The 13745-nt window shown below is 39.7% G+C and overlaps 1 protein-coding gene across 3 annotated transcripts in view; it reads right to left on the bottom strand.

Annotated features, from left to right (window-relative positions):
• LOC117422204 (nucleolar protein 4-like) overlaps positions 1–13745 on the bottom strand; it is a 76895-nt gene that overhangs the window by 37330 nt on the left and 25820 nt on the right. For all 3 annotated transcript variants that reach the window (XM_059003907.1, XM_059003908.1, XM_059003909.1), the window contains one exon: positions 450–591. In XM_059003907.1, the coding sequence (XP_058859890.1) occupies positions 450–591 (142 nt within the window). The remainder of the gene's footprint in view (positions 1–449; positions 592–13745) is intronic.

The raw sequence follows: 13745 nt of genomic DNA, 5'->3' as shown, positions 1-13745 counted from the left end.
GTTCAAGCCAATCAAAAACCAGAAAACAGCAGTGACCATTTGATCAGAATCTATTCCAACATCTCCCGATTCCACTCTGCCCTTTTCAGTTCACTCAAATCAATGGAGAGGCACTCAGTCACTACCTAGCTTCAGCCTACAGGCTCTGTACTGTGCAGAATTATGTGATCTTATAAAATGAGCAGTACTGTTCCGACTCGTACTGTTAATTTATCACTCCTCTGATAATATAGTAAGGGTTTGTCACTAAATTGCTTACACTACCTCCTGTGTGTCGCCCTGCGTTAGGAATCTTTTCTGTGATACTGCAAACTAATGCATGCTGTCATTATTCATAAATGGCCTAAATTCTAATGTCCATACCAATGTTCATCACAAACGAGTTGATCTTCAAATCCAGCTATAAATAAAGTCCCTGCCATTTGCATGGTGTATTGCATTGAGCTCACCGTCCTCCTCTTTGTGCCTGTTCGGGGGGGTGTGCATTCTCTCTCCTTGGCTGGGGCTCAGGTCAGTCGTGGTGCCGTGATCAGCTGACATCCATGTGGGGTCGGTCATATCAAAATCCTCGCTGCTCACTGAACTTTCATCCTGCCAGAGAAAGGAAGTGCACGTCATCATTCACAGTGATGGAGGAGACCACCACGTCATGAAAAAAAAACTCATCGAGTTATCAGAGGAGACGAGTGTTACGCCTTGAGGGTGAACAGCACCTGGGCCATCCTGCTTATTGCTGAAATGCCAGCCAGGTGTTGAACTGAGCAGCACTTAATATTCTGAGCATGGTGTTGTGTTTCAATTCAGTCAGCTCTGCATCACATTTTAAAAGTAAAAAATGCAGCATGCAGGTCTACTGTGCGGTTTAAGCTTCAGCTATTCTTTCTGGATCCCAGACACCAGGATTATATGATGATCTCTTGACTGGCTACATGCATTGTTTATTTGCCAAACTCCTACCTCCAATAGTTTATTACGATACCCATATACCTACAACAGGATCATCCATTTCTGATATTGCACAAAGGTGACTTGGTATGGAAAATAGATGCAGATAAGTACAAACAGCAAAATGGAAAACAAAGGTACAGGAAACAGCATACATATATCTCTAACCACTTATAAATATAACCCCTTATTATGCATAAAGCTTTTCTCTCATGTAATACAGCCATAATATGCAATATACAGTATAAGACCACAGTTTTACAGTATACAATACATTTTCATTCTCATCTGTTCTTTAAGCCTGTGCATCCACAATGCTATATCCCACAGCTGAAATTCTCTACATTGTAGCAGCAGCTAGCCACTGTGTGGTACATGGTAGAGAACTGCACTTATGTTTTCCCAATCTCTTTAGTCCGCAGGCAATTTAAAACAAAATGACACCCTGTCTATCTTCTAATGAAACAAAGGGTAAATTAATCTTAACTTTATTGTTGAGTTTCAAATTAACTGCCACAGTGAACGAAACAACCCCACTATTATTTTTTTAGGAAAAAACAGAACAATTTGAAAAACATAAAGAGAATATGACACAACAAATTGCAGAATTGACGTGAAGGCTGGTTTAAATTTCATAGCTGGTTTCACAACCTTGATCAGCAGGATAGGTAGGATAGTCCAAAACTATAAAAATATCTCTCTGACCTGGTATTAAATTATAAGGAGAAAGAATCCCTTTGCTGTATTCCTGGCCAAATTAAATTAAATTACATATACATATTTATTAATAATGTAATCAGATCCAGTTGATTTATGACTTCAGCTGAGTTAAAAGCTACTTGGGGATCACTCGATGGACATCAGTTAGAAACCCCCCCAGCTCAGTTCATTGCTAAGTGGCACCTCACCAATGGGAGTGCTGGGTAATGACACGCAAGGGCAGCAGCAGCAGTGTGCAGCCCATCAGGCTTACACACTGTCAGTCACCCAAGGGACAGGGCTGCCAGCCCAGCAGGCAGTCCAATTGGTTAACGTGTTTAACTTGCAAATTGGCTTTTACATTATTAATGCATCCTACTCGGTCTCCAGCATGACGGAACAAGGGCTCAGTGTGAAGGAATTCATGTTACAGAATTTGGCTGAGATACTTTTTCAATAGAGACACACATTTTCAATAGCTAGGAAGTACAGGAGGCATTGTTATGGTATTGTAGGTATTATACCTCATAACAAAGTAAGAGTGCTAATGTTTAGGGATTTAGTAGCCATTTAAAACTATAGTAGGTTAAAATAAGTTTAGCCACATGGGCACACATAACCATCATCTAATCTCACACATGAAAGTGACTGATTATTTAAATTTTGTGCTGATATTGAAACTATGAATACAAAGTCTAGTTTTTTTTTTTTAGTTTTTTTTTCATGATGTGGCGATATATGAACTCAGAAAGTTTTAAATAAAATATTTAAAAACACCACCACTAACGTCAGCATAAAACGAATTTAACCACTCTTTGGTGGCTGTCAGACTTACAGTTGAAACTGGGTCCCCTGGCTCCTGGTCCTCAGCTCTCAGCATAAGACCAGGCTGCCCTCTATGTAGTTCATCTGCTGTTCCACTTACTGTAGGCAGGTAGGTTGACTACAGCCTCTTGGAGCACTGAACAGCGCTCTTTCCCACACTGGGGTCTATTTTAATGATCTAAACAGTGGTGGGTCTAAATAATGGCACTCTAACTGTGATCCAGCTGGGGTGTCCCCCATGGGCTGATTTTGAGGGTGGTGGTATTAAGATCTATCACTGTTTAGATCATTGGCCCCCACGGCCTTGAGACAGTAAGGCAGTAAATTGAACTTCTGGAATATGCTGTAAAGTTGCTTTCTTTAAAAACATATTTGTATTCATTAAAATGTGTTATCCTGTCTTCCATCCAGGACATATTAAAGTAAGTTTAAATGCATACGTACATGTCGTACGGAAAGGCTATACAAATATATATCTAGCCCAAATCAAAGAAACTTTACTGGCTTGTGTTGTCTCTCATAGACACAGAGATTATAGCCTTTACTTGTCGAATAGCCCGTTTAGCATTTTAAAGCATTTCGAGGATCATCATCTAATGTTGTACTAAACTTCTTTTCAATTAGGATGCAATGATATTTCACTTAGTTGGTGAAAATCTTACATCTCTGGGAGAATTCAATTTTGACCTAATATTCACTATGTACAGTATATTTTCATCTCAGGGCAGTGATCCCCCAAGGCTCAATTCTGGGACCTTTATGATTTGTATTGTTTATTAATGATCTCCCTAATGTATTCCCCTCATCTATATGCAAATGATACTGTTATCATCTCCTGATGAATTGCTGCCTGTGCCAAATGAGAAAGCCCAGTCAGTGTTTAATAATGCCATGCTTTGGTTGGGAGACAAGTTAGTAACATACAGTACTGTGCAAAAGTTTTAGGCAGATGTGAAAAAATGCTGTAAAGTAAGAATGCTTTCAAAAACAGACATGTTAATAGATTATATTTATCAATTAACAAAATGCAAAGTGAGTGAACAGAAGAAAAATCTAAATCAAATCCATATTTGGTGTGACCACCCTTTGCCTTCAATCCAAAGTTGCCAAAGTTGTACTGTAGTTTTTTCTGTAGACAGAAGCACGTACAGATGGATGGACTGAGAGACATGTACTTTTCTTTTTCCAGACTACAGTACACTCAAACCCTTGTAAGATCAGTCACATTACTGTAACATCATGAGGACATTCTAAAGCCCTGTTCACACTGGCATGCTCTACCCAACCTAGCCCTGATTTCACACTGCTTTTGATAAAGCAGGGTTGACCTGGGTGACAGACACAAGTACACAATACGCGTATCAATGCCCCGGAAGCAGCTTGTTACTGACGCTTCTATCCAAGCTTCTCTGGATTGAACCGGCGGCCCAAATGTTGATTTGAGCAAATGCTTCTTCATCCCTGCTGCAATCTGTCTCATGGTGTGTCTCAAGCAACAAAAATATGGTTAAACAGAATAAACAAAAACGTTCCTTGCAGAAGTGAAACCTTCACGCAGGCGTGGCTGTTTGCTATTTCGTTGGCCGTCATGCATTTTGTATCGCTCATTTTGTCTTGTTCAATCTGGGTCAAAGCGTGTTGACCCACATCCATGTCGACCCAGGTACGTGGTTTCACACTATGCGGGATTGTGACCCGGGTAGCCAGAACCCGGGTCCGGACCCAGGTAGAAGTATCAGTGTGAAGGGGCTTAAACAGTCAAGGGAGGAGTGCAGACTACTGTAAAAGTTCATTCAAAAGCTCTGCCTTCTTAAATTCTACACAAAAAAATACAAAAATAAAAGTGTGGTTAAATCAGTTGCCTCATTTTCAATGCAATACTATTTTATCAAGGTTTGGATTATAAACCTTGATAAAATAGTATTGCATTGAAAATGAGGCAAATAATCCCTTGTCAAGGTTTGGATTATTTGTTTTAAGATGTTTAAAGGCATTTGCTATCCCAATCAAACGGTTTGGCTGACTAGAGTAACGCATTGACCGACAGTCCTGTACGATATGAGAGTGTGATGCTCATGTTAATGCCTGTTTACTGGGAAATAATCCATGTATGTTAGAACACTCCTTGCCACACCACCATGACCTACATACTGTAAGTATGTGCTTCCCCATAGGTGGATCACAAATAGTTACTGTCCCAATACACACCAATGTCAAGTCAAGACTGGAATGTACTATGCTGTAGAATAAACAACTACAGATTGTGAATTATGAATTTTTGGTCACATTGAGAACATTACAGACCATGAGAGCGAAATTCATTGGAATCTACTACAAATGCAGCATGTGAAGAGAGCTAAACATATAAACACTACTGTATGTGCCACACTTTTCCTTCATTCTTCACTCATATGGTGCCGTAGGTACTGGAAGCTCTTACTGGTTCTGTAGCAGTTCCCCTAGTCAGGATCCTACCAGGTTTGCTTACCTTGCAATTGTAACTGAAATAAAAAAGCAGCATTCAATGCAGAGTATTGATCAATCTAGTGCTGAAAATACCCTTTAGATTATCCAACATCCCTGTACTATCTTTACCCAGAGCCCAAAGACAGACCTTACAAGTGCACTTCCTAGTTCAATCAATAGCTACATTCTGCAGCATGTCAATATTATTTAGAAATGAGGAGTACCAGTAAGTAAAGTGGTGACAGTTTTTACAGGTTTTAGGAAAATTATTGGTACAGTACTGGTACACAGTACATAGATGCATGAACAGTGCCACTGATAAAAGTTTGGCTGATGTAACTTTACCACAATATAGTGAATGGAGAGCCAAACATACAGCTTCTGAATACTACAGTCTATTGCTCACTATTAGACCATTATACTGTACAGCCAAACAGCAGTGGAGTGCACTGTGAAAACATATTGTAGATAAGCTTGTATTTTTTATATTAAACAATACATATTTCTGTATACAAGAAGATGTGGTCAGCAGGACTGCTGAATGTGCGCTGAAGGATTTGCTACAATAATAAAGATAAAGCCAACATTCCCACCTGGTAAATAAAGGTGTCCCGAAGATTTTGGACATTCTGCTACCCTGGTGGTCAGGGCTTGTACTGTATTTATTGTAAATTCATCATTTGCAGGACAGCACATACAAAAGTGTGTGCTAGTACTTGCTGTATGCTGGATCTTTGGAGCTTGAATTTTGGTGAAGCAGGTTTTGGAAAAAAAAAAAAAACCTCTGTATTTCAAAAAGCATGAGACTATGAGGCGTCGATATGATCTCCTGGGCTTACCGGAAGATACTCCCAGTCTGCCCAGGATAAGATCCTCTTTGATGGTGTAAATTATTCAACTCTCCTGCACCCTAATGGGGGTAGTACAGTACTGTATAGCCAGTCTTCAATATGATATAGGATTTGTACATGCAGCACATTTACAGACCAGGAATATGAAAAGAAATCCATAATGTGCACGTCCCCAGAGTCCAGATCTATGAATTACACCATCTAAACCAGCAGCATGTCCAGCAGCACCGGAAACACACCAAACAGGGAGAGAGAAGGAAGAAATGGACAAGAGTGCAGCGACTGGAGGAATGGTTCTCTAGGGCAGGGGTCTCCAACCCTGGTCCTGGAGAGACGGTGCCTCCTGGTTTTTGTTCCAACTGTACTCTAAATCACTTAACTGGACCAATTCAGTGCTTATTATAATCTTAACTGGTCTAATTAATTAATTTAGTGTACAGTTAGAACAAAAAACAGGAGGCACACCTGCCCCCCAGGACCAGGGTTGGAAACCCCCGCTCTAGGGGATGGAACTGAACTTGGAAGAGGAGTTCTTGCTGTTTGTCTGTTTGTAGCTTTTTCCGTGGCTTCGCAAAAAAAAATCATGCAGTTCGTACATCTTTTAAACTGAATATTCACTTCAATTCACCTCAATTTAGAGCTGTCATCGAGGTTACGTCAAACCCACTTCTACAGTACCAATGGCAATGCTACTTGTGTAAAAGTAAAGCAGCACTACCTTTATAACACTGCAATTTCTGCCTGTTCTCCAAATTACCAAATGTTGTTAAAACCCTACCACCTTGGGAACACAGCATGAATGGAACATATTGTTATTAACAGGAAATGCAAGCGGAGCACCAGCGCTGTCCCGATCTTTTATTGCACCTGTATTTGAGCGCATTGCCAGCGGTCCACATTTTACGAGCTTGATCTCCTTGGATTAATTAATGGCATACACGTACTATGCAGCTGGCAGCTACAAATATGAAGGTGCGGTACAGTACAAGAGGAATAGGCAAGTTTGGAATCATTTCAATAATTTTGTGAAACCAATTACAGAAAAAAAAGCAAAAAAGTATAACCAAGATGGTACACAACCTTAAACAGCACCAAAATGGTGCTTTCTCAAAGCTGGCTTTGTCTACTGAGAGACTGTTGGAGATCATAGCCTGCGATTGCGCTTTTGAACCAGTGTTGCTTTATTACCTCAACCTTGTCACCTTTGCATGCATTGTTCATTGCTGACTCCAGCAAGCACTAAAGCTAACTGACCACCAGGAGCCAACGGCATGTTTCCAGTAACGTGCACCTCGGTTGTGGACCACCTTGATCTCACAATCTCCAGGATGAAACCAGGGCAATGTCACACTGGGGCTGACAGGTGCAAAGCGGATGGTCATTGACAGGACTGCAGTGTGTGATCAGAGATACTGTACAACATGTAGGCACAAAGCACAAGAGGGTATTGTTGGTGTTATCTGCACCCGGTGAAAGGTTGTCAATCAATTGAGATCCATATAATCTGACAAGGGGGATGTCAATAGCTACCCATACTCTTGAGAAATGTATTGCATGCACTGAGAAATGAAAACCCTTACACTATAGACTTCACTATGGGCAATTTATAGAATGGGATTTCTGAAAAGAAAACAAAAAAAACACTAAGAATTTCAGCTGATAGTTGCAAAGTCCCCGATCAAGCGGAAAGGACACAAAATAGAGGAGCATTAAAAAAGCGTTAAGTTTGTTTTGAAGACTATCTATATCACAGGAAAGGAGACAATGTTAATAACCAATCACATACTGGCAAAACAGATCTGAAAAGTGTATTCACAAGTGTCAGTTACAACCAGCACTGAAATGAGGGACTACAAATCCCAGGACGCCCCAAGCTTAAAATAAAAACAGTAGATCTTGCTGTATAATTGTAGTGTGCGCTCTGTACAGTATCAGCACTAGATTCAGTAGAAATGTCTTGGGCCAGCTCAGGGATGGCCCGTCAATTCTCTAGACAGCATGCAGGCACTGAATAAGGAACTTCAAAGTGGGCACATAAAAATGCCTGCTCTGGGCTTTCTCTCACCAGCCTGCAGAACATGAACCTGTTCTGTTATTCTGTACTGTACATACAAATGAGATTTCATTTTAAATCTACAAATAGAAAAATTGACTTTGAGAGGCTGTAACAAGCTAATGGATGTATTTGTATACAGTACGCTTTAACGCACTCAATCTCATCTGTGCACTCCATCGTTCTTCAAATAACTTCAACAACTGAGATTCCCTCCTGTGTCGCGGCAAAGCAAGGTCTAAACAGGAACAGAGTGCAGTGTGACTCAAAGAAAGCCAATGCTGTCAAACTGAACACGGCTAATACAAAGCACAAGCTCAAGTTCCTGGTGGCCGGGGATGCTGCTTCAGTTTTTCTGACCAGCTGAAGGACAGCCTTGTACTGAGCTGTACCGAGGACAGAGCAGGCACACTTGAGAGCAATTTCTCTCATAAACAAAGAGGCCAAGGTCAATGAGGCGTTTGTGATCAACCTACACAAATTAGGCTCAGATTCGAAGTACATCAGCCTGCTCCAAAAGGATAATTTACTGTAAAAATTTTAGGTTACATTAAATGGGAATAGTACAAAGCAATTACTACAGTACTACTGAAGCACCAAGGCCTGTTAGAACTTACATATGTTACAGTGAAAGTGTGAAATCCAGTGATTGAATAGAATCCCTAGTGATTCCATACAATCACTGGCCAGTTTAGTGAATGTATGAAATTGAACTCTGTTGTAAAAAGTGATTGTACACATTCACTGTCACATGTTAGTGAAAGTATGAGAAATGTACACAATCGTACAAAATAACACAATTAAAACGAAAATAGATTTGTATTAATAAAGGAGCTGCTGTACTGTATTACAGCACTCATAATTTAATCCAAACCAATGACCAATCTTATAAGCTAGTACAGTCAGAATATAGGCAAAATACAAGAAACATAGAGACTTGTAGTATTCAATTATTTATTAAACAAAATGAACATATGGGGAACAACTTAATCTTCAAACAAATTATAATGTAATAATTATAAATGCATGTAAAATGTTCATAGAATTTATAAAACGTAAATAAAAAGGCATCTACACATCTCTTTTACCACAGTGATTCTATACAATCCCTGGTGAATGTATGACATTTGAGTTTTCTCAATGTTTCACACATCCACTGGCCAATTTGAGTGATTCTACAGTCACTGATGTCACACTTTCACTGTAACATATAAATTGGAAAGCAATGTGGACACAATGCATACAGTATTAAGGACCCTTTGGAAAACATTTTGCTACGGATGTTTGGTCTTTACCCAGCAGGTAAATTACACAGCTCAGAATTTCTCTCAGATGAATTCCACCGGGTTCAATTTCTCTATTACCTCTGTGGTTCTCAATATTACAGAGTCTACAGCGAGATGTAGTCTATATCTAGGCTTGTTAGAACAGGAAAACTATCAATAAGAACTGGAAATATTGAATAAGCTTGTTTTCAACACAGGCTATTAACTACTGAATGTGCTTTACATTAGAAAGATGAATTAGAAATTAAGAAAAAAACACTGTTCTCTATTTCTTATTGTAAAATAAATATAGAAATGTATAATAATAATAATAATAATAATAATAATAATAATAATAATAATAACTGTTTTAGAATTCATATTTATGAACAAAGTACCTCACGTTATTATTGAAATAAGCCTAGGACAAAAGCATGACATGTTGCACAGACCTTGCTGCCCTGGGTTTTATTACTTCTTTTCTGTTTTTAGCTCACAGTGTGTGCTTTCCAGGGGATGCTGACTATACTGCTATAATCCTGTGTAGGATATTGAAAATCAGGTTTGCTTTAATAGTACTCAAATATAAGCCAGCACAGAGTGTATATATATATGAATTGTAGAGAAAATGAAAAACATTTCCTTTGACAGTTGAAGACGGGAATTTGATTGAATTTAATTGATGGTGTTGACCTCGCCCATCTTGCATGGGAGTCGCCAACACACTGCTGACTCTACATTAAAGAAGATATAAAGCAACAAGACTACAGAAATGCGAGCCCTTCCGTGTCTCAGCTTTCAAAAACATTGAAAATAAAACACGCAAAAAGAACAGAAAATACATCTGAATGACTTGGCTACCCCTAACGTTATGTAGAGTATTTGAGTTGTGGTGTGTTCAGTATACGGACCAGGCAAACCTGGCAAAATTCCCATACCCCACAATGTTATTCCTGTTTACACTGTTACAAAGACTCCCACAAATACAATGCTTCAAAGTGAGGTTATTTACAGCCTGCTGTTGTGCTTTAACAGACAGCAATCCGCATTAATGGAAGTAACTCTTGCCGCATGTCCTTTGAATATGGGCTTGTGCTGGTGTTGCTAGGATTAAAATAGACCCTAACCAACTATCTGTCTACATTAACCAGGACATAAGGGGTACAGTATGCATTTCACTGCGGATGTCTGAGAAACCTCTAAGAAAAGCCCAAAAACTATGTGACCTGCTATGAAAGCGCTGATTTTTGTAGACATTTTAAATACAAATCTTCTGCACACTTTAGGCTCAAATGGTATCATTTAATACCCTGTGAAAACTGAATCGGACCAATAAAATGATTGTTTAAAAAAAATCACAATGGTACAGGTTTACTCTAAGGTTCAGCCCTGGTAATGCACTGGCTGCAGCTGCCCACCTATTCCAGCTACAGAGAAGCAATAACTACCGTCTTCCACTGATTTAAAACTGTAATTAGTTAATATTTACTTTCCCATTCATTGATCCATCTTTTGTTTCCAAATCTGTCCAGAACCAAGCTATGTATAAAATAACTATATGCAAAGTCAGATATTCCAAGCCAGGTTGTACTACAGGAGGAATGCAGTGTCGGCAATGTCAGACAATTCCAGGTAAAGGTGTGGAAATGGTAATCATCAACCAATAAGGAAGGGACGCGCACATGTTTAAATAAAGCTTTGTTATACTACAGTACATGGGATCCCAACAAATAACAGGGATATTTAATGGGTCACGAAGCTAACCCAGTTTCTTTGTTGTTGATTCCTAAACGCACACAAAGGCTGCCTTCCAAAGAACAACTCCCCCATCATCAGTGATGCGTTTGAGGGCTGAGGGCACTTGATGACAGCCCTATTAAGCACCAAGTGGGGCATGGCATAAACGATGGAAACCACTGCCACACAGCACAGACTGGCTAACAGGGGAATACTGTGGTTCCTCAGCAGATTCAGAAACAGCCAAGCAGACTGCAAAAAGAAAAATAGTTTAAATATCTGAGATTAAGACGTCTGCTCATTTTAAATACCTAAAACTAATGCTCTGATCCTCCACCCTGTCCCTTTTTAACTACGGTGATACAACTGTCAATGCATCCAAAATGAGGTGCGTTACTGTACAAACAGAAGCTTTTTCAGATTGCAGATATCAAAACTCTCAAAAACCGATTGGTGGTTAAGAGGTTAATGCCGGCAGCTCCTGTTCTATCAATCCACTTGAGTCTCGATTTACTATAATGTCAGACCCACAGTTTGGCTCACAGTTACAGCGTGCTACAGAGTTATTGTGGCCATTTATTGTACTTGAAGGGAAGATTGTTTTTTTTTTTGGTTTCGTTTTGTTTTATGGTCATTTATTTTGGGCCCTGTGACTTTTTTCTGGAGTTGGATTTGAAACCTACAAATCGTCCCACTGTGTTCCAGTCCTGCATTTGCGTCCCCCAGGAATTATACCAATACAGGGCTGAGAGATTGAAAAGCATTACACTACACATTATTCATCATTTATGAAAGAGGTCTGGCATAGCTGGCAGCTCCTACCAAGTGAGGCAATCAGGTGGTTCACACAGGGTCACAATCCCACCAGTAAATGATAAATGATAGAATATAGAATACTACAGGTAGGATGTTTTCAGTTCTACTTAAAGTTTCAGTACCCCACTATCCTGTTCAATAGAACGTTTAATATATTCTTACCTAGTTTACACTCCTGTGACTTGTACTTCAGACTCAAGACCCTATTGGCAATCCTTTTTTTTTTTTTACATTTCCTAAGTGTGGTCTTAGTGGCCAGCACACAAGCTGCCCTCCCTCCCTCCACGAAGCCTTCTTGTCATGCTGTCCCTCCGTTAAATAAACATGCATTTTCCTGCTACGACAGCACCTGCAGCAGTCGGAGGTTATGGCTGTCATGTGCAAGCTCTACTGTAGCTCAGGGAAGCAAAGCAAAAAAGGTAAACCAACAGTGTTTTAGATATACTTGCGAAATGATTCATGAATCATGCATATAGGGCTATTTATTTAACTTATGACTAAAAGTACACTGTATTGGGCTCTATACCTATTTAAAATGAAAGGTAACAACAATACCCAATTACAGACGTGCTCAAATTTGTTGGTACCCCTCCACAAAAAACGAAGAATGCACAATTTTCTCTGAAATAACTTGAAACTGACAAAAGTAATTGGCATCCACCATTGTTTATTCCATATTTAATAGAAATCAGACTTTGCTTTTGATTTTTTATTCAACATAATATTGTAAATAAGAAAACAAATGAAAATGGCATGGACAAAAATGATGGGACCGCTAACCTAATATTTTGTTGCACAACCTTTAGAGGCAATCACTGCAATCAAACGTTTTCTGTAGCTCTCAATGAGACTTCTGCACCTGTTAACAGGTAGTTTGGCCCACTCTTCCTGAGCAAACTGCTCCAGCTGTCTCAGGTTTGATGGGTGCCTTCTCCAGACTGCAAGTTTCAGCTCTTTCCATAGATGTTCGATAGGATTCAGATCAGGACTCATAGAAGGCCACTTCAGAATAGTCCAATGTTTTGTTCTTATCCATTCTTGGGTCCTTTTAGCTGTGTGTTTTGGGTCATTATCCTGTTGGAGGACCCATGACCTGCGACTGAGACAGAGCTTTCTGACACTGGGCAGTACGTTTCGCTCCAGAATGCCTTGATAGTCTTGAGATTTCATTGTGCCCTGCACAGATTCAAGGCACCCTGTGCCAGGCGCAGCAAAGTAGCCCCAAAACATAACCGAGCCTCCTCCATGTTTCACTGTAGGTATGGTGTTCTTTTCTTTGAAAGCTTCATTTTTTCGTCTGTGAACATAGAGCTGATGTGACTTGCCAAAAAGCTCCAGTTTTGACTCATTTGTCCAAAGGACATTCTCCCAGAAGGATTGTGGCTTGTCAATATGCATTTTAGCAAATTCCAGTCTGACTTTTTTATGTTTTTCTTTCAAAAGTGGAGTCCTCCTGGGTCTTCTTCCATGGAGCCCACTTTCGCTCAAAAAGCGACGGATGGTGCGATCAAAAACTGACGTACCTTCACCTTGGAGTTCAGCTTGTATCTCTTTGGCAGTTATCCTTGGTTCTTTTTCTACCATTCGCACTATCCTTCTGTTCAATCTGGGGTCGATTTTCCTCTTGCGGCCGCACCCAGGGAGGTTGGCTACAGTTCCATGGACCTTAAACTTCTTAATAATATTTGCAACTGTTGTCACAGGAACATCAAGCTGCTTGGAGATGGTCTTGTAGCCTTTACCTTTACCATGCTTGTCTATTACTTTCTTTCTGATCTCCTCAGACAACTCTCTCCTTTGCTTTCTGTGGTCCATGTTCAGTGTGGTGCACACAATGATACCAAACAGCACAGTGACTACTTTTCTCCATTTAAATAGGCTGAATGACTGATTACAAGATTGTAGACATGTGTGATACTAATTAAAGAAACTAATTAGTTTGAAATATCACTATAAACCAATTATTTATTATCTTTTCTAAGGGGTACCAACAAATGTGTCCAGGCCATTTTAGAATATCTTTGTAGAATAAGCAATAATTCATCTCTTTTCACAGCTTCTTTGCTTTATTCTATGACATACCAAAGG

Source organism: Acipenser ruthenus, chromosome 29 (assembly GCF_902713425.1).
Source record: "Acipenser ruthenus chromosome 29, fAciRut3.2 maternal haplotype, whole genome shotgun sequence".
NCBI lineage: Eukaryota > Metazoa > Chordata > Actinopteri > Acipenseriformes > Acipenseridae > Acipenser > Acipenser ruthenus.
Note: the sequence above shows the minus strand (reverse complement) of the source record. Positions and strands in the feature narration are given on the sequence as shown.